The sequence below is a fragment of the Garra rufa genome, unplaced genomic scaffold (assembly GCF_049309525.1).
Source record: "Garra rufa unplaced genomic scaffold, GarRuf1.0 hap1_unplaced_001, whole genome shotgun sequence".
In the NCBI taxonomy this organism is placed as follows: Eukaryota; Metazoa; Chordata; class Actinopteri; order Cypriniformes; family Cyprinidae; genus Garra; species Garra rufa.
Window position 1 is genome coordinate 242,035 of NW_027394276.1, and position 22,018 is coordinate 264,052.

Below are 22,018 nucleotides of genomic sequence, written 5' to 3' on the forward strand. Positions count from 1 at the left end.
CTCTCCAAAGGGCCCTAGCCCGTGCTTCTAGCGCCCCCACAGGCCAAGATACGGGGGCCAATAGGAAAGGGTGCACTTCAGAAATAAGGGTCCCAGAGGCTCGGGACTCTGGGGTCTGAGAGGGCCCCCAGGGGACCCTCAACACCCCGAAGGACGATCCGCTGGGACTCGTCGTTTCCTAGATATCGACCGTTTTGTCCGAAAGTCCCTTATATATAACCGAGTGTATCTTGGGAGTTAAGCAGAGTTGGAGCTCTAAACTCCGGGCATGAGGAGGGCCCATAGGGCCCCTTCAGGCCCCACCGTCCCAAGCTCCTGGGACTTTCCGTTATCGAGATATGGCCACTTCCGGTCCAGCTTTGACCGGGTGTATCTCAGAAACCATGCCGACTTGGATCTCCATACTCCGGGCATGGGTAGGTACCAGAGGCCCCCCCATGACCACAGAGCATGGAGCCCCAAGTAGGCTTTTTTCCAGAGATATGGCCACTTCCGGTCCAGCTTTGACCGGGTGTATCTCAGAAACCATGCCGACTTGGAACTCCATACTCCGGGCATGGGTAGGTACCCGAGGGCCCCCCATGACCCCAGAGTATGGAGCCACAAGTAGGCTTTTTTCCAGAGATATGGCCACTTCCGTTCCAGCTTTGACCGGGTGTTTCTCAAGAACCATGCCGACTTGGATCTTCGTACTCCGGGCATGGGTAGGTACCAGAGGGCCCCCCATGACCCCAGAGTATGGAGCCCCAAGTAGGCTTTTTTCCAGAGATATGGCCACTTCCGGTCCAGCTTTAACCGGGTGTATCTCAGAAACCCTGCCGACTTGGAGCTCCATACTCCGGGTATGGGTAGGTACCAGAGGGCCCCCCATGACCCCAGAGTATGGAGCCCCAAGTCGGCTTGGTTCTTGAGAAACATCCGGTCAAATTCAACATCCCACCTGTAACTTAATAAGCTACTCACTGGCCTTCCACACATGTGTTGAAATCCCCAATTCTTTACAGGAATTCACCGGCTGAAAATGTCAAAGTCAAAAACAGCATCCAACCGGTAACTTATTTGACAGGTCCCATATAGGCTTCCCTAGGACAGTCCAATTGTATGCAAATTTTGCATAATTAAAAACTGTACTGTACATGATTTTTTTGTTCTGTTCCCCCTGTGTGGCATACAACAGGTTAAACCACATAAAAGCACTGTAATTATGAACTTTGACCTTTTGTTGCATTGGCATCCCACCTGTAATTTAATAAGCTACTCACTGGCCTTCCACACATGTGTTGAAATCCCCAATTCTTTACGGGAATTCACCGGCTGAAAATGTCAAAGTCAAAAACAGCATCCCATCTGTAACCTATTTGACAGGTGCCCTATAGGCGGTCTGTGGACAGTTGAATATTATGCAAATTTTGCATAATTAATAACTGTAATGTACATCAGTGTGTTGTGGTGTGTCCCCTGTGTGGTGTACAGTAGGTTTCACCACATATATCCACTGTCTTTATGAAATATGACCTTTTAATGTAATGTCCACTGCTAGATCCATCCTGTGACTTATCTGACAGGCCGGGGGAAAAGCATTTTTAGGGCAATTTTGCCCCATTGCGGGGCCCCTGGAGGGTCTCGGGAGACGGGACCACCGTCCCCCGCTTCGGCGCGAGAGGCCCTATCGAACCATAGGCGTTGTTTGGGGGCCAAAAAATTATTAGGGGGCGCCGCGCAGCACTTAGGGATTTCGTCACCGGCCTGTCATTTAGATTACTCGAGGGCATCAAGTACCTGACTTAAGGGCAAGGGAACTTAGGCAGTCTGTGGATTTTTGCCAATTCATTTAAGTTGCCAGATGGCGCAATAGGGGACGGAATGGATGAATAGGCACTTTTTGGATCCAAGGTCCAACTTAAATGAATTGTGTACCCTAATAATTGGTTTACGGACCCATAGGTGGTTCAAGGGATGTTTTTTCCACCACTAGGGGGCCAGTTCCCTAAGTGCCTAGTCTTCATCGTAGTCTTCCTCTCATCCCACGGACAGCCTATTCATCCACCTAAGTGCCTATTTTTCATCATCGTGTCCACAAAGTGCCTAAAGTGCCACCTAAGTGCCTACTCTTCATCGTAGTCTTCCTCTCGTCCCACGAACAGCCTATTCATCCACCTAAGTGCCTATTTTTCATCATCGTGTCCACAAAGTGCCTAAAGTGCCACCTAAGTGCCTAGTCTTCATCGTAGTCTTCCTCTCGTCCCACGAACAGCCTATTCATCCACCTAAGTGCCTATTTTTCATCATCGTGTCCACAAAGTGCCTAAAGATCCACCTAAGTGCCTAGTCTTCATCGTAGTCTTCCTCTCGTCCCACGAACAGCCTATTCATCCACCTAAGTGCCTATTTTTCATCATCGTGTCCACAAAGTGCCTAAAGTGCCACCTAAGTGCCTAGTCTTCGTCGTAGTCTTCCTCTCGTCCCACGAACAGCCTATTTGTCCACCTAAGTGCCTATTTTTCATCATCGTGTCCACAAAGTGCCTAAAGATCCACCTAAGTGCCTATTCTTCATCACAATGTCATCAAAAGGTCAGATTGGCCCGAAAGTGGTCGTCAGGGGCCCCTGTGGCAGTGTCTGGAGCCTCGTGTCCCTTGGACCTGTTTTCGTGCTTAATTGGCCCAACTTGTCCACAAATAGTTGCAGGGGCTCCAAATTTGGCACGGTGGTAGTCCAAGGGCCCCCGGTTCAGGATCCCGGGTTTCGGGGTCCTAGGTGGGTGTCAAAATTTTCCCTGCGCTCCAGGGACTCGCCCTCCGAGTATGTGGCAGGGGGCCCCCTAGGCTACCAGAATGCGAAGTTTGGGGCCAATCGGACCCCCGGGGGCCGAACAGTAGCCGAGGACGTGTGCAACTTATTGCATGCGTTTTCATAGGTGGTTCGTTGGACAGCGGACCAAAAGGTTTGTTCGGCCCCAAATTGACATTCACGCCTCGTCAGGGGCCCCTGGGGCCGTGTCTGCAGCCTCGTGTCCATTCGACCCGTTTTCGTGCTTAATTGGCCCAATCGTCGACGAACAGCCTATGTCAAATAGGTTGCAGGACGGATGTCTGAAAAGCAGGGGTCAAAAGGTCGCAGGGGCTCCAAATTTGACACGGTGGTAGTCCAGGGGCCCCTGAGTCAGGATCCTGGATACCAGGGCCCTAGATGGGCCCCGAGTCTGTTTCTTAACCCTAACCTATATTTTCAATGTGCCATTTGGAGAGGCTCTTTCTGTCTATGAGTGCAAGAGGCCTTTGTGAGAGATTTTGACAAAGGAAGCCAAAAAAAAATCCCTGCGCTCTAGGGACTCGTCCTCCTAGTATGTGGCAGGGGGGACCGTAGGCTACCAGGATGCCAAGTTTGGGGGTCCTCGGACCCCCGGGGGCCGAACAGTGGCCGAGGACGCGTGCAACTTATTGCATGCGTTTTCATAGGTGGTTCGTGGGACATCGGACCAAAAGGTCCGTTCGGCCCCAAATTGACATCCACGCCTCGTCAGGGGCCCCTTGGGCCGTGTCTGCAGCCTCGTGTCCGTTCGACCCGTTTTCGTGCTTAATTGGCCCAATCGTCGACGAACAGCCTATGTCAAATAGGTTGCAGGACGGATGTCTGAAAAGCAGGGGTCAAAAGGTCGCAGGGGCTCCAAATTTGACACGGTGGTAGTCCAGGGGCCCCTGAGTCAGGATCCTGGATACCAGGGCCCTAGATGGGCCCCGAGTCTGTTTCTTAACCCTAACCTATATTTTCAATGTGCCCTTTGGAGAGGCTCTTTCTGTCTATGAGTGCAAGAGGCCTTTGTGAGAGATTTTGACAAAGGAAGCCAAAAAAAATCCCTGCGCTCTAGGGACTCGTCCTCCTAGTATGTGGCAGAGGGGACCCTAGGCTACCAGGATGTGAAGTTTGGGGGCCCTCGGACCCCCGGGGGCCGAACAGTGGCCGAGGACCCGACTTGGATCTCCATACTCCGGGCATGGCTAGGTACCAGAGGGCCCCCCATGACCCCAGAGTATGGAGTCCCAAGTCGGCTTTTTTCCAGAGATATTGCAACTTCCTGTGCAAATTTGAGCGGGTGTTTCACGGGAACCACGCAGACTTGGAGCTCCATACTCCGGGCATGGGTAGGTACCAGAGGGCCCCCCATGACCCCAGAGTATGGAGTCCCAAGTCGGCTTTTTTCCAGAGATATTGCAACTTCCTGTGGAAATTTGACCGGGAGTTACATGGGAACCACGCCGACTTGGAGCTCCATACTCCGGGCATTGGTAGGTACCAGAGGGCCCCCCATGACCCCAGAGTATGGAGTCCCAGGTCGGCTTTTTTCCAGAGATATTGCAACTTCCTGTGGAAATTTGAGCGGGTGTTTCACAGGAACCACGCCGACTTGGAGCTCCATACTCCGGGCATTGGTAGGTACCAGAGGGCCCCCCATGACCCCGGAGTATGGAGCCCCAAGTCGGCTTTTTTCCAGAGATATTGCAACTTCCTGTGGAACTTTGAGCGGGTGTTTCATGGGAACCACGCCGACTTGGAGCTCCATACTCCGGGCATTGGTAGGTACCAGAGGGCCCCCTATGACCACAGAGTATGGAGCCCCAAGTCGGCTTTTTTCCAGAGATATTGCAACTTCCTGTGCAACTTTGAACGGGTGTTTCACGGGAACCACGCCGACTTGGAGCTCCATACTCTGGGCATTGGTAGGTACCAGAGAGCCCCCCATGACCCCGGAGTATGGAGCCCCAAGTCGGCTTTTTTCCAGAGATATTGCAACTTCCTGTGGAACTTTGAGCGGGTGTTTCATGGGAACCACGCCGATTTGGAGCTCCATACTCCGGGCATTGGTAGGTACCAGAGGGCCCCCCATGACCACAGAGTATGGAGCCCCAAGTCGGCTTTTTTCCAGAGATATTGCAACTTCCTGTGCAACTTTGAACGGGTGTTTCACGGGAACCACGCCGACTTGGAGCTCCATACTCTGGGCATTGGTAGGTACCAGAGGGCCCCCCATGACCCCGGAGTATGGAGCCCCAAGTCGGCTTTTTTCCAGAGATATTGCAACTTCCTGTGGAAATTTGAGCGGGTGTTTCATGGGAACCACGCCGACTTGGAGCTCCATACTCCGGGCATGGGTAGGTACCAGAGGGCCCCCCATGACCCCAGAGTATGGAGCCCCAGGTCTGCTAGGTTCTTGTGAAACATCCGGTCAAATTCAACATCCCACTTGTAACTTATTTGACAGAGCCCCTATAGGCTTCCCCCTGACAATTTGATGCAAATTATGCATAATTAATAGCTGCAATGCACATGAGTGTGTGGAGCAGTATCCCCTGTGTGGTGTACAGTATGTTTTACCCCATAAAATCACTGTAGTTATGAAATATGACCCATTAATGTACTGTCCAGGGGAAGCCTATAAGGGCTCTGTCAAATAAGTTACAGCTGTCACTGTCTGATGGTGGATTTTCGGTAATTTCACCACATATGGTGAACGCCCATGTGTAACTTATTTGACTGGGCCTCCATAGGCTGTCTGTGGACATTACATTAAAAGGTCATATTTCATAACTACAGTGATATAATGTGGTTTAACCTGTTGTGTGCCACACAGGGGACACACCACAACACACTGATGTACATTACAGCCATAAATTATGCATAATTTGCATAAAATTCAACTGTCCACAGACAGCCTATGAGGGACCTGTCAAATAGGTTACACGTGGGATGCTGTTTTCGACTTAGACATTTCGGCCAGTGAATCCCTGTAACGAATTGGGGATTTCAGCCGTCCAACGGCTCACCTATTCGACGTGCGTCAAATAGGTTGTGGGATGGCCGCCACAAACTGCCTATTTGTCCACCTAACAGCCTAAATGACTAGGACCTCGTCCACGAACCGCCTAAAGTGCCACCTAAGTGACTACTCTTCATCATAGTCTTCCTCACGTCCCACGAACAGCCTATTCGTCCACCTAGGCGCCTATTCTTCATTAACTCATCCAAACTGACTACTCTTCATCGTAGTCTTCCTCACGTCCCACGAACAGCCTATTTGTCCACCTAAGTGCCTATTTTTCATCATCGTGTCCACGAAGTGCCTAAAGTGCCACCTAAGTGCCTAGTCTTCATCGTAGTCTTCCTCTCGTCCCACGGACAGCCTATTCATCCACCTAAGTGCCTATTTTTCACCAGTTCGTCCCAGGGGCCCCAAACTTCGGATGCTGGTAGCCTAGGGGCCCCACTGCTATATATCAGGAGGACAGGTCTCTAGAGCGCAGGGAAAATTTTCACAACCACCCAGGACCCTGAAACCCAGGATCCTTAACCGGGGGCCCCTGGACTACCACCGTGTCAAATTTTGAGCCCCTGCGATCTTTTGACCCCTGCCAAACAGACCTTTTGATCCACTGTCCCACGAACCACCTATGAAAACCCATGCAATAAGTTGCAGGTGTCCTCGGCTACTGTTCGGCCCCCGGGGGTCCGAACAGTAGCCGAGGACACGTGCAACTTATTGCATGCGTTTTCATAGGTGGTTCGTGGGACAGTGCACCAAAAGGTCTGTTTGGCAGGGGTCAAAAGGTCGCAGGGGCTTCAAATTTGACACGGTGGTAGTCCAGGAGCCCCCGGTTCAGGATCCTGGGTTTCAGGGTCCTGGGTGGTTGTGAAATTTTTCCCTGCACTCTAGAGACCTGTCCTCCTGATATATGGCAGTGGGGCCCCTAGGCTACCAGGATGCCAAGTTTGGGGCCCTGGGACCCCTCGTTTCCGATACATTTTACATACAAGTTTGGGCCTCCTGGGTCGAAATTGGTGAAAAATAGGCACTTAGGTGGATGAATAGGCTGTCCGTGGGACGAGAGGAAGACCACGATGAAGAGTAGGCACTTTAGGCGCTTCGTGGACACAATGATGAAAAATAGGCACTTAGGTGGATGAATAGGCTGTCCGTGGGACGAGAGGAAGACCACGATGAAGAGTAGGCACTTTAGGCGCTTCGTGGACACAATGATGAAAAATAGGCACTTAGGTGGATGAATAGGCTGTCCGTGGGACGAGAGGAAGACAACGATGAAGAGTAGGCACTTTAGGCGCTTCGTGGACACAATGATGAAAAATAGGCACTTAGGTGGATGAATAGGCTGTCCGTGGGACGAGAGGAAGACCACGATGAAGAGTAGGCACTTTAGGCGCTTCGTGACACAATGATGAAAAATAGGCACTTAGGTGGATGAATAGGCTGTCCGTGGGACGAGAGGAAGACCACGATGAAGAGTAGGCACTTTAGGCGCTTCGTGGACACAATGATGAAAAATAGGCACTTAGGTGGATGAATAGGCTGTCCGTGGGACGAGAGGAAGACAACGATGAAGAGTAGGCACTTTAGGCGCTTCGTGGACACAATGATGAAAAATAGGCACTTAGGTGGATGAATAGGCTGTCCGTGGGATGAGAGGAAGACCACGATGAAGAGTAGGCACTTTAGGTGCTTCGTGGACACAATGATGAAAAATAGGCACTTAGGTGGACGAATAGGCATTCCGTGGGACGAGAGGAAGACCACGATGAAGAGTAGGCACTTAGGTGGCACTTTAGGTGCTTCGTGGACACAATGATGAAAAATAGGCACTTAGGTGGACGAATAGGCATTCCGTGGGACGAGAGGAAGACCACGATGAAGAGTAGGCACTTAGGTGGCTCTTTAGGCGCTTCGTGGACACAATGATGAAAAATAGGCGCTTACGTGGACGAATAGGCTGTTCGTGGGACGAGAGGAAGACTACGATGAAGACTAGGCGCTTAGGTGGACGAATAGGCCGTTCCCGGGACTAGGCACTTAGGTGGCGCTCTAGGCGCTCCGTGGCGCGCGGCGCGAGGGCGCCCCCGGAGGCGTCGACGACGGGCCTATTTGGCGAAATCGCCCCCGGGGTGCGAAAAGACGCGACTTAGGGAAAAAGTGCCGACTCGTCATCCGAATAAGCGCAGAAGTGGATCCAAAAACAGGCGTACGGTCCATCGCACAGCCTATGTGTCATCTTGCAGTCAAAGCGAATGGGCCGGCGTCCGGCGAAGCGCCTACGAGTCCTAACCAGCATGGGGGGCTCTTTACCTGACATGTACCTATGGGATCAAACGTCCTAATACAACGAGGCGGATTCCAGGCCGTGAAAAGGAGCAAATGTTTTTATGAAACCTTAATCCGGCCCCTGTAAAAAGGATTGTCCGTCGCATGAGGCATTAAACTGGCCTCCTGACTTTCTGTGGTCATTAATTTCCTACCTTAATGGTGAATTTGACCTCATTTATGGAGGTGGTAGCGCATTCCGCCGACCTTATAGAGCCTGGCAGCATGCGCTACCTTTGTGAAAAACTAGTCTGGCCAGCAGGGGGGGCTCTTTCCCTGACATGTAGCTATGGGATCAAACATCCTAATACAACGAGGCGGATTCCAGGCCATGAAAAGGAACAAATGTTTTTATGAAACCTTAATCCGGCCCCTGTAAAAAGGAGTGTCCTTCTCATGAGGCATTAAACTGGCCTCTTGACTTTCTGTGGTCATTAATTCCCTTCCTTAATGGTGAATTTGACCTCATTTATGGAGGTGGTAGCACATTCCGCTGGCCTGATTGAACCTGTCTGGATGCGCTACCCCTCTATCAGAGCAGCTTCCTTCAACACATAAGAAAAAGTTCAACTGTTGCTTGCAGTAGTCAGATTCTGGTTACTCACCAAAGCTAAGCAAGTCCAAACCTGATTTGTGCATGGATGGGAGACCCTTTGTGGAAAACTTACTTCCTCCTGGTGATAGTTTTAGTCCACCCAGCAGGTGGGGCTCTTTCCCTGACATGTACCTATGGGATCAAACGTCCTAATACAACGAGGCGGATTCCAGTCCGTGAAAAGGAGCAAATGTTTTTATGAAACCTTAATCTGGCCCTTGTAAAAAGAAGCATGTTTCGGATGAGGCAATAAACTGGCCTCCTGACCTTTAGTGGTCATTAATTCCCTACCTTAATAATGCATTTGACCTCATTTATGGAAGTGGTAGCGCATTCCGCCGACCTTATAGAGCCTGGCAGCATGCGCTACCTTTGTGAAAAACTAGTCTGGCCAGCAGGGGGGGCTCTTTCCCTGACATGTACCTATGGGATCAAACGTCCTAATACAACGAGGCGGATTCCAGGCCGTGAAAAGGAGCAAATGTTTTTATGAAACCTTAATCCGGCCCTTGTAAAAAGAAGCATCTTTCGGATGAGGCATTAAACTGGCCTCCTGACTTTCTGTGGTCATTAATTCCCTACCTTAATGGTGAATTTGACCTCATTTATGGAGGTGGTAGCACATTCCGCTGGCCTCATTGAACCTGTCAGGATGCCCTACCCCTCTATCAGAGCAGCTTCCTTCAACACATAAGAACAAGTTCAACTGTTGCTTGCAGTTGTCAGATTCTGGTTACTCTCCAAAGCTAAGCAGGTCCAAACCTGATCTGTGCATGGATGGGAGACCCTTTGTGGAAAACTAACTTCCTGCTGGTGATAGTTTTAGTCCACCCAGCAGGGGGGGCTCTTTCCCTGACATGTACCTATGGGATCAAACGTCCTAATACAACGAGGCGGATTCCAGTCCGTGAAAAGGAGCAAATGTTTTTATGAAACCTTAATCTGGCCCTTGTAAAAAGAAGCATGTTTCGGATGAGGCAATAAACTGGCCTCCTGACCTTTAGTGGTCATTAATTCCCTACCTTAATAATGCATTTGACCTCATTTATGGAAGTGGTAGCGCATTCCGCCGACCTTATAGAGCCTGGCAGCATGCGCTACCTTTGTGAAAAACTAGTCTGGCCAGCAGGGGGGGCTCTTTCCCTGACATGTACCTATGGGATCAAACGTCCTAATACAACGAGGCGGATTCCAGGCCGTGAAAAGGAGCAAATGTTTTTATGAAACCTTAATCCGGCCCTTGTAAAACGAAGCATCTTTCGGATGAGGCATTAAACTGGCCTCCTGACTTTCTGTGGTCATTAATTCCCTACCTTAATGATGAATTTGACCTAATTTATGGAAGTGTAACTGTAAAAAGGATTGTCCTTCGCATGAGGCATTAAACTGGCCTCCTGACTTTCTGTGGTCATTAATTTCCTACCTTAATGGTGAATTTGACCTCATTTATGGAGGTGGTAGCGCATTCCGCCGACCTTATAGAGCCTGGCAGCCTGCGCTACCTTTGTGAAAAACTAGTCTGGCCAGCAGGGGGGGCTCATTCCCTGACATGTACCTATGGGATCAAACGTCCTAATACAACGAGGCGGATTCCAGGCCGTGAAAAGGAGCAAATGTTTTTATGAAACCTTAATCCGGCCCTTGTAAAAAGAAGCATCTTTCGGATGAGGCAATAAACTGGCCTCCTGACCTTTAGTGGTCATTAATTCCCTACCTTAATGATGAATTTGACCTCATTTATGGAGGTGGTAGCGCATTCCGCCGACCTTATAGAGCCTGGCAGCATGCGCTACCTTTGTGAAAAACTAGTCTGGCCAGCAGGGGGGGCTCATTCCCTGACATGTACCTATGGGATCAAACGGCCTAATACAACGAGGCGGATTCCAAGCCGTGAAAAGGAGCAAATGTTTTTATGAAACCTTAATCCGGCCCTTGTAAAAAGAAGCATCTTTCGGATGAGGCAATGAACTGGCCTCCTGACCTTTAGTGGTCATTAATTCCCTACCTTAATGATGAATTTGACCTAATTTATGGAAGTGTAACTGTAAAAAGGATTGTCCTTCGCATGAGGCATTAAACTGGCCTCCTGACTTTCTGTGGTCATTAATTCCCTACCTTAATGGTGAATTTGACCTCATTTATGGAAGTGGTAGCGCATTCCGCCGACCTTATAGAGCCTGGCAGCATGCGCTACCTTTGTGAAAAACTAGTCTGGCCAGCATGGGGGGCTCTTTACCTGACATGTACCTATGGGATCAAACGTCCTAATACAACGAGGCGGATTCCAGGCCGTGAAAAGGAGCAAATGTTTTTATGAAACCTTAATCCGGCCCCTGTAAAAAGGATTGTCCGTCGCATGAGGCATTAAACTGGCCTCCTGACTTTCTGTGGTCATTAATTTCCTACCTTAATGGTGAATTTGACCTCATTTATGGAGGTGGTAGCGCATTCCGCCGACCTTATAGAGCCTGGCAGCATGCGCTACCTTTGTGAAAAACTAGTCTGGCCAGCAGGGGGGGCTCTTTCCCTGACATGTAGCTATGGGATCAAACATCCTAATACAACGAGGCGGATTCCAGGCCATGAAAAGGAACAAATGTTTTTATGAAACCTTAATCCGGCCCCTGTAAAAAGGAGTGTCCTTCTCATGAGGCATTAAACTGGCCTCTTGACTTTCTGTGGTCATTAATTCCCTTCCTTAATGGTGAATTTGACCTCATTTATGGAGGTGGTAGCACATTCCGCTGGCCTGATTGAACCTGTCTGGATGCGCTACCCCTCTATCAGAGCAGCTTCCTTCAACACATAAGAAAAGTTCAACTGTTGCTTGCAGTAGTCAGATTCTGGTTACTCACCAAAGCTAAGCAAGTCCAAACCTGATTTGTGCATGGATGGGAGACCCTTTGTGGAAAACTTACTTCCTCCTGGTGATAGTTTTAGTCCACCCAGCAGGGGGGGCTCTTTCCCTGACATGTACCTATGGGATCAAACGTCCTAATACAACGAGGCGGATTCCAGTCCGTGAAAAGGAGCAAATGTTTTTATGAAACCTTAATCTGGCCCTTGTAAAAAGAAGCATGTTTCGGATGAGGCAATAAACTGGCCTCCTGACCTTTAGTGGTCATTAATTCCCTACCTTAATAATGCATTTGACCTCATTTATGGAAGTGGTAGCGCATTCCGCCGACCTTATAGAGCCTGGCAGCATGCGCTACCTTTGTGAAAAACTAGTCTGGCCAGCAGGGGGGGCTCTTTCCCTGACATGTACCTATGGGATCAAACGTCCTAATACAACGAGGCGGATTCCAGGCCGTGAAAAGGAGCAAATGTTTTTATGAAACCTTAATCCGGCCCTTGTAAAAAGAAGCATCTTTCGGATGAGGCATTAAACTGGCCTCCTGACTTTCTGTGGTCATTAATTCCCTACCTTAATGGTGAATTTGACCTCATTTATGGAGGTGGTAGCACATTCCGCTGGCCTGATTGAACCTGTCAGGATGCTCTATCAGAGCAGCTTCATTCATCCAAAAAAAATAAGTTCGACGGTTGCTTGCAGTAGTCAGATTTTGGTTATTCTCTAAAGCTAAGCAGGCCCAAGCCTGCTCTGTGCATGGATGGTAGACCATTTGTGGAAAACTAGCTTCCTACTGGAGAGAGTTTTAGTCCAGCCAGCAGGGTTTGCTCATTCCCTGACATGTACTTTAGGTTCCAAAAGTCCAGATATACAAAAATGACTCCTGCGGTGTAAGGCTTTTGATGAAGCATTAAACCGCCCCATTTAACTAGGCAGATTCCGGGCTTTGAAAAGGAGCAAATGTTTTTATGAAACCTTAATCCGGCCCTTGTAAAAAGAAGCATCTTTCGGATGAGGCAATGAACTGGCCTCCTGACCTTTAGTGGTCATTAATTCCCTACCTTAATAATGAATTTGACCTCATTTATGAAAATGGTAGCGCATTCCGCCGACCTTATAGAGCCTGGCAGCATGCGCTACCTTTGTGAAAAACTAGTCTGGCCAGCAGGGGGGGCTCATTCCCTGACATGTACCTATGAGATCAAACGTCCTAAAACAACGAGGCGGATTCCAAGCCGTGAAAAGGAGCAAATTTTTTTATGAAACCTTAATCCGGCCCTTGTAAAAAGAAGCATCTTTCGGATGAGGCAATGAACTGGCCTCCTGACCTTTAGTGGTCATTAATTCCCTACCTTAATGATGAATTTGACCTAATTTATGGAAGTGTAACTGTAAAAAGGATTGTCCTTCGCATGAGGCATTAAACTGGCCTCCTGACTTTCTGTGGTCATTAATTCCCTACCTTAATGGTGAATTTGACCTCATTTATGGAGGTGGTAGCGCATTCCGCCGACCTTATAGAGCCTGGCAGAATGCGCTACCTTTGTGAAAAACTAGTCTGGCCAGCAGGGGGGGCTCTTTCCCTGACATGTACCTATGGGATCAAACGTCCTAATACAATGAGGCGGATTCCAGGCCGTGAAAAGGAGCAAATGTTTTTATGAAACCTTAATCCGGCCCCTGTAAAAAGGATTGTCCTTCGCATGAGGCATTAAACTGGCCTCCTGACTTTCTGTGGTCATTAATTCCCTACCTTAATGGTGAATTTGACCTCATTTATGGAGGTGGTAGCGCATTCCGCCGACCTTATAGAGCCTGGCAGCATGCGCTACCTTTGTGAAAAACTAGTCTGGCCAGCAGGGGGGGCTCATTCCCTGACATGTACCTATGGGATCAAACGTCCTAATACAACGAGGCGGATTCCAGGCCGTGAAAAGGAGCAAATGTTTTTATGAAACCTTAATCCGGCCCTTGTAAAAAGAAGGCTCTTTCGGATGAGGCAATAAACTGGCCTGCTGACCTTTAGTGGTCATTAATTCCCTACCTTAATGATGAATTTGACCTCATTTATGGAGGTGGTAGCGCATTCCGCTGACCTTATAGAGCTTGGCAGCATGTGCTACCTTTGTGAAAAACTAGTCTGGCCAGCAGGGGGGGCTCTTTCCCTGACATGTACCTATGGGATCAAACGTCCTAATACAACGAGGCGGATTCCAGGCCGTGAAAAGGAGCAAATGTTTTTATGAAACCTTAATCCGGCCCCTGTAAAAAGGAGTGTCCTTCTCATGAGGCATTAAACTGGCCTCTTGACTTTCTGTGGTCATTACAGTTTTTTACGATTGTTTACACTCTAAAATAAACATTTCCACACAATTTGCAAAATTCTACTCCAAGGAGAAAAACACCGCCACAGATTTGCACAACATTACACACAATGTCTGCTTCACTCTTTTTGCAAAACATTACACACAGTGATTTGTAAAACTCTACACACATTTCGACACCTTAGACACAGATAAGTATTGTGAGGTTACTTCCTTGTCATTACAAAGCCCCGGATTGCCAATGACCACACTAATGAACAAATTGGATAAACACATCCACAAGGTGTGGAAGCACACATGTGCTAATTTGAAAACGCAGCACTCAGGTGTGCTATAAAAGGCAGCAGGTGAGTTCACCTGTATTCATCAAAAATTATGTGGATGAAATCTTATGGCCTGATCCAGCCAGATGGAGAGATGAGGAATAGTTACAGTAGTTGTGTTGCTTTTTTTTCCAGAGTCAAACTGTATGTACTTCATGCAGTAATTTTTATTTGTCTACAGATTTTATTTGTTTCATTGATTTCATTGTTGGTTGATTACTGTAACTGATTATGGTAAGAAATACTGTATTTCTTGAATTGAAATAAATACTTGAAATATTCAGTCTGCAGCATCAGTGTTGTGCAGTGCTTGGTAAGTTTATGGTAGGCCTATTTGTGTTCATTCTCCCTATATCTCAAACTAATCATGAAGAATGTTGTTTGTCACTATTTTGTTTTGTCATCGAAATGATCCCTTACATCTGCCCAAAAATCTAGCACATGCTATTTCCTAAAATTTGTTTTTTTTACAAATGTGTTTTTTATTTATCACAGCAGTGTGAAACTGTCTGCAATAGTGTCTGATCATTGAGGACTGTGTTGGTTAAATGAAAACTAATAGCATTTTCACAAATATGTGCATATGTTTTGACTGAAATGTGTATGTTTTGACTGAAGTGTGTCATTTTGCAAACAATCTAGGAATTCTGCAAATTGAGTGTGGTGTTTGGATAATTGTGATTATATTTTGAAAAAAAGAACACGGTTTTCAAAATTGTGTGTAAACAATTGAAAAAAACTGTAATTCCCTACCTTAATGGTGAATTTGAACTCATTTATGGAGTTGGTAGCACATTCCGCTGGCATGATTGAACCTGTCAGGATGCGCTACCCCTCTATCAGAGCAGCTTCATTCATCACAATATAACAAGTTCAACTGTTCCTTGCAATAGTCAGATTCTGGTTACTCTCTAAATCTAAGCAGGCCCAAGCCTGCTCTGTGCATGGATGGGAGACCCTTTGTGGAAAACTAGCTTACTGCTGGAGATAGTTTTAGTCCAGCCAGCAGGGGTTGCTTATTCCCTGACATGTACTTTAGGTTCCAAAAGTCCAGATATACAAAAATGACTTCTGCGGTCCAAGGCATTTGATGAAGCATTAAACCGCCCCATTTAACTAGGCAGATTCCGGGCCTTGAAAAGGAGCAAATGTTTTTATGAAACCTTAATCCGGCCCTTGTAAAAAGAAGCATCTTTCGGATGAGGCAATGAACTGGCCTCCTGACCTTTAGTGGTCATTAATTCCCTACCTTTATGATGAATTTGACCTCATTTATGGAAGTGGTAGCGCATTCCGCCGACCTTATAGAGCCTGGCAGCATGCGCTACCTTTGTGAAAAACTAGTCTGGCCAGCAGGGGGGGCTCTTTCCCTGACATGTACCTATGGGATCAAACATCCTAATACAACGAGGCGGATTCCAGGCCGTGAAAAGGAGCAAATGTTTTTATGAAACCTTAATCCGGCCCTTGTAAAAAGAAGCATCTTTCGGATGAGGCATTAAACTGGCCTCCTGACTTTCTGTGGTCATTAATTCCCTACCTTAATGGTGAATTTGACCTCATTTATGGAGGTGGTAGCACATTCCGCTGGCCTCATTGAACCTGTCAGGATGCCCTACCCCTCTATCAGAGCAGCTTCCTTCAACACATAAGAACAAGTTCAACTGTTGCTTGCAGTTGTCAGATTCTGGTTACTCTCCAAAGCTAAGCAGGTCCAAACCTGATCTGTGCATGGATGGGAGACCCTTTGTGGAAAACTAACTTCCTGCTGGTGATAGTTTTAGTCCACCCAGCAGGGGGGGCTCTTTCCCTGACATGTACCTATGGGATCAAACGTCCTAATACAACGAGGCGGATTCCAGTCCGTGAAAAGGAGCAAATGTTTTTATGAAACCTTAATCTGGCCCTTGTAAAAAGAAGCATGTTTCGGATGAGGCAATAAACTGGCCTCCTGACCTTTAGTGGTCATTAATTCCCTACCTTAATAATGCATTTGACCTCATTTATGGAAGTGGTAGCGCATTCCGCCGACCTTATAGAGCCTGGCAGCATGCGCTACCTTTGTGAAAAACTAGTCTGGCCAGCAGGGGGGGCTCTTTCCCTGACATGTACCTATGGGATCAAACGTCCTAATACAACGAGGCGGATTCCAGGCCGTGAAAAGGAGCAAATGTTTTTATGAAACCTTAATCCGGCCCTTGTAAAACGAAGCATCTTTCGGATGAGGCATTAAACTGGCCTCCTGACTTTCTGTGGTCATTAATTCCCTACCTTAATGATGAATTTGACCTAATTTATGGAAGTGTAACTGTAAAAAGGATTGTCCTTCGCATGAGGCATTAAACTGGCCTCCTGACTTTCTGTGGTCATTAATTTCCTACCTTAATGGTGAATTTGACCTCATTTATGGAGGTGGTAGCGCATTCCGCCGACCTTATAGAGCCTGGCAGCCTGCGCTACCTTTGTGAAAAACTAGTCTGGCCAGCAGGGGGGGCTCATTCCCTGACATGTACCTATGGGATCAAACGTCCTAATACAACGAGGCGGATTCCAGGCCGTGAAAAGGAGCAAATGTTTTTATGAAACCTTAATCCGGCCCTTGTAAAAAGAAGCATCTTTCGGATGAGGCAATAAACTGGCCTCCTGACCTTTAGTGGTCATTAATTCCCTACCTTAATGATGAATTTGACCTCATTTATGGAGGTGGTAGCGCATTCCGCCGACCTTATAGAGCCTGGCAGCATGCGCTACCTTTGTGAAAAACTAGTCTGGCCAGCAGGGGGGGCTCATTCCCTGACATGTACCTATGGGATCAAACGGCCTAATACAACGAGGCGGATTCCAAGCCGTGAAAAGGAGCAAATGTTTTTATGAAACCTTAATCCGGCCCTTGTAAAAAGAAGCATCTTTCGGATGAGGCAATGAACTGGCCTCCTGACCTTTAGTGGTCATTAATTCCCTACCTTAATGATGAATTTGACCTAATTTATGGAAGTGTAACTGTAAAAAGGATTGTCCTTCGCATGAGGCATTAAACTGGCCTCCTGACTTTCTGTGGTCATTAATTTCCTACCTTAATGGTGAATTTGACCTCATTTATGGAGGTGGTAGCGCATTCCGCCGACCTTATAGAGCCTGGCAGCCTACGCTACCTTTGTGAAAAACTAGTCTGGCCAGCAGGGGGGGCTCATTCCCTGACATGTACCTATGGGATCAAACGTCCTAATACAACGAGGCGGATTCCAGGCCGTGAAAAGGAGCAAATGTTTTTATGAAACCTTAATCCGGCCCTTGTAAAAAGAAGCATCTTTCGGATGAGGCAATAAACTGGCCTCCTGACCTTTAGTGGTCATTAATTCCCTACCTTAATGATGAATTTGACCTCATTTATGGAGGTGGTAGCACATTCCGCCGACCTTATAGAGCCTGGCAGCATGCGCTACCTTTGTGAAAAACTAGTCTGGCCAGCAGGGGGGGCTCATTCCCTGACATGTACCTATGGGATCAAACGGCCTAATACAACGAGGCGGATTCCAAGCCGTGAAAAGGAGCAAATGTTTTTATGAAACCTTAATCCGGCCCTTGTAAAAAGAAGCATCTTTCGGATGAGGCAATGAACTGGCCTCCTGACCTTTAGTGGTCATTAATTCCCTACCTTAATGATGAATTTGACCTAATTTATGGAAGTGTAACTGTAAAAAGGATTGTCCTTCGCATGAGGCATTAAACTGGCCTCCTGACTTTCTGTGGTCATTAATTCCCTACCTTAATGGTGAATTTGACCTCATTTATGGAAGTGGTAGCGCATTCCGCCGACCTTATAGAGCCTGGCAGCATGCGCTACCTTTGTGAAAAACTAGTCTGGCCAGCATGGGGGGCTCTTTACCTGACATGTACCTATGGGATCAAACGTCCTAATACAACGAGGCGGATTCCAGGCCGTGAAAAGGAGCAAATGTTTTTATGAAACCTTAATCCGGCCCCTGTAAAAAGGATTGTCCGTCGCATGAGGCATTAAACTGGCCTCCTGACTTTCTGTGGTCATTAATTTCCTACCTTAATGGTGAATTTGACCTCATTTATGGAGGTGGTAGCGCATTCCGCCGACCTTATAGAGCCTGGCAGCATGCGCTACCTTTGTGAAAAACTAGTCTGGCCAGCAGGGGGGGCTCTTTCCCTGACATGTAGCTATGGGATCAAACATCCTAATACAACGAGGCGGATTCCAGGCCATGAAAAGGAACAAATGTTTTTATGAAACCTTAATCCGGCCCCTGTAAAAAGGAGTGTCCTTCTCATGAGGCATTAAACTGGCCTCTTGACTTTCTGTGGTCATTAATTCCCTTCCTTAATGGTGAATTTGACCTCATTTATGGAGGTGGTAGCACATTCCGCTGGCCTGATTGAACCTGTCTGGATGCGCTACCCCTCTATCAGAGCAGCTTCCTTCAACACATAAGAAAAGTTCAACTGTTGCTTGCAGTAGTCAGATTCTGGTTACTCACCAAAGCTAAGCAAGTCCAAACCTGATTTGTGCATGGATGGGAGACCCTTTGTGGAAAACTTACTTCCTCCTGGTGATAGTTTTAGTCCACCCAGCAGGGGGGGCTCTTTCCCTGACATGTACCTATGGGATCAAACGTCCTAATACAACGAGGCGGATTCCAGTCCGTGAAAAGGAGCAAATGTTTTTATGAAACCTTAATCTGGCCCTTGTAAAAAGAAGCATGTTTCGGATGAGGCAATAAACTGGCCTCCTGACCTTTAGTGGTCATTAATTCCCTACCTTAATAATGCATTTGACCTCATTTATGGAAGTGGTAGCGCATTCCGCCGACCTTATAGAGCCTGGCAGCATGCGCTACCTTTGTGAAAAACTAGTCTGGCCAGCAGGGGGGGCTCTTTCCCTGACATGTACCTATGGGATCAAACGTCCTAATACAACGAGGCGGATTCCAGGCCGTGAAAAGGAGCAAATGTTTTTATGAAACCTTAATCCGGCCCTTGTAAAAAGAAGCATCTTTCGGATGAGGCATTAAACTGGCCTCCTGACTTTCTGTGGTCATTAATTCCCTACCTTAATGGTGAATTTGACCTCATTTATGGAGGTGGTAGCACATTCCGCTGGCCTGATTGAACCTGTCAGGATGCTCTATCAGAGCAGCTTCATTCATCCAAAAAAAATAAGTTCGACGGTTGCTTGCAGTAGTCAGATTTTGGTTATTCTCTAAAGCTAAGCAGGCCCAAGCCTGCTCTGTGCATGGATGGTAGACCATTTGTGGAAAACTAGCTTCCTACTGGAGAGAGTTTTAGTCCAGCCAGCAGGGTTTGCTCATTCCCTGACATGTACTTTAGGTTCCAAAAGTCCAGATATACAAAAATGACTCCTGCGGTGTAAGGCTTTTGATGAAGCATTAAACCGCCCCATTTAACTAGGCAGATTCCGGGCTTTGAAAAGGAGCAAATGTTTTTATGAAACCTTAATCCGGCCCTTGTAAAAAGAAGCATCTTTCGGATGAGGCAATGAACTGGCCTCCTGACCTTTAGTGGTCATTAATTCCCTACCTTAATAATGAATTTGACCTCATTTATGAAAATGGTAGCGCATTCCGCCGACCTTATAGAGCCTGGCAGCATGCGCTACCTTTGTGAAAAACTAGTCTGGCCAGCAGGGGGGGCTCATTCCCTGACATGTACCTATGAGATCAAACGTCCTAAAACAACGAGGCGGATTCCAAGCCGTGAAAAGGAGCAAATTTTTTTATGAAACCTTAATCCGGCCCTTGTAAAAAGAAGCATCTTTCGGATGAGGCAATGAACTGGCCTCCTGACCTTTAGTGGTCATTAATTCCCTACCTTAATGATGAATTTGACCTAATTTATGGAAGTGTAACTGTAAAAAGGATTGTCCTTCGCATGAGGCATTAAACTGGCCTCCTGACTTTCTGTGGTCATTAATTCCCTACCTTAATGGTGAATTTGACCTCATTTATGGAGGTGGTAGCGCATTCCGCCGACCTTATAGAGCCTGGCAGAATGCGCTACCTTTGTGAAAAACTAGTCTGGCCAGCAGGGGGGGCTCTTTCCCTGACATGTACCTATGGGATCAAACGTCCTAATACAATGAGGCGGATTCCAGGCCGTGAAAAGGAGCAAATGTTTTTATGAAACCTTAATCCGGCCCCTGTAAAAAGGATTGTCCTTCGCATGAGGCATTAAACTGGCCTCCTGACTTTCTGTGGTCATTAATTCCCTACCTTAATGGTGAATTTGACCTCATTTATGGAGGTGGTAGCGCATTCCGCCGACCTTATAGAGCCTGGCAGCATGCGCTACCTTTGTGAAAAACTAGTCTGGCCAGCAGGGGGGGCTCATTCCCTGACATGTACCTATGGGATCAAACGTCCTAATACAACGAGGCGGATTCCAGGCCGTGAAAAGGAGCAAATGTTTTTATGAAACCTTAATCCGGCCCTTGTAAAAAGAAGGCTCTTTCGGATGAGGCAATAAACTGGCCTGCTGACCTTTAGTGGTCATTAATTCCCTACCTTAATGATGAATTTGACCTCATTTATGGAGGTGGTAGCGCATTCCGCTGACCTTATAGAGCTTGGCAGCATGTGCTACCTTTGTGAAAAACTAGTCTGGCCAGCAGGGGGGGCTCTTTCCCTGACATGTACCTATGGGATCAAACGTCCTAATACAACGAGGCGGATTCCAGGCCGTGAAAAGGAGCAAATGTTTTTATGAAACCTTAATCCGGCCCCTGTAAAAAGGAGTGTCCTTCTCATGAGGCATTAAACTGGCCTCTTGACTTTCTGTGGTCATTACAGTTTTTTACGATTGTTTACACTCTAAAATAAACATTTCCACACAATTTGCAAAATTCTACTCCAAGGAGAAAAACACCGCCACAGATTTGCACAACATTACACACAATGTCTGCTTCACTCTTTTTGCAAAACATTACACACAGTGATTTGTAAAACTCTACACACATTTCGACACCTTAGACACAGATAAGTATTGTGAGGTTACTTCCTTGTCATTACAAAGCCCCGGATTGCCAATGACCACACTAATGAACAAATTGGATAAACACATCCACAAGGTGTGGAAGCACACATGTGCTAATTTGAAAACGCAGCACTCAGGTGTGCTATAAAAGGCAGCAGGTGAGTTCACCTGTATTCATCAAAAATTATGTGGATGAAATCTTATGGCCTGATCCAGCCAGATGGAGAGATGAGGAATAGTTACAGTAGTTGTGTTGCTTTTTTTTCCAGAGTCAAACTGTATGTACTTCATGCAGTAATTTTTATTTGTCTACAGATTTTATTTGTTTCATTGATTTCATTGTTGGTTGATTACTGTAACTGATTATGGTAAGAAATACTGTATTTCTTGAATTGAAATAAATACTTGAAATATTCAGTCTGCAGCATCAGTGTTGTGCAGTGCTTGGTAAGTTTATGGTAGGCCTATTTGTGTTCATTCTCCCTATATCTCAAACTAATCATGAAGAATGTTGTTTGTCACTATTTTGTTTTGTCATCGAAATGATCCCTTACATCTGCCCAAAAATCTAGCACATGCTATTTCCTAAAATTTGTTTTTTTTACAAATGTGTTTTTTATTTATCACAGCAGTGTGAAACTGTCTGCAATAGTGTCTGATCATTGAGGACTGTGTTGGTTAAATGAAAACTAATAGCATTTTCACAAATATGTGCATATGTTTTGACTGAAATGTGTATGTTTTGACTGAAGTGTGTCA

General features: G+C 46.9%; 1 protein-coding gene across 1 annotated transcript in view; it reads left to right on the forward strand.

Moving 5' to 3' along the window:
- Window positions 1-268: 268 nt before the first annotated feature.
- Window positions 269-22,018, forward strand: part of LOC141302386 (uncharacterized) — a 64,562-nt gene continuing 42,812 nt past the window's right edge. The window contains exons 1-2 of the mRNA XM_073832421.1: window positions 269-416; window positions 2,523-2,887. Coding sequence (XP_073688522.1) covers window positions 269-416; window positions 2,523-2,887 — 513 coding nt within the window. The remainder of the gene's footprint in view (window positions 417-2,522; window positions 2,888-22,018) is intronic.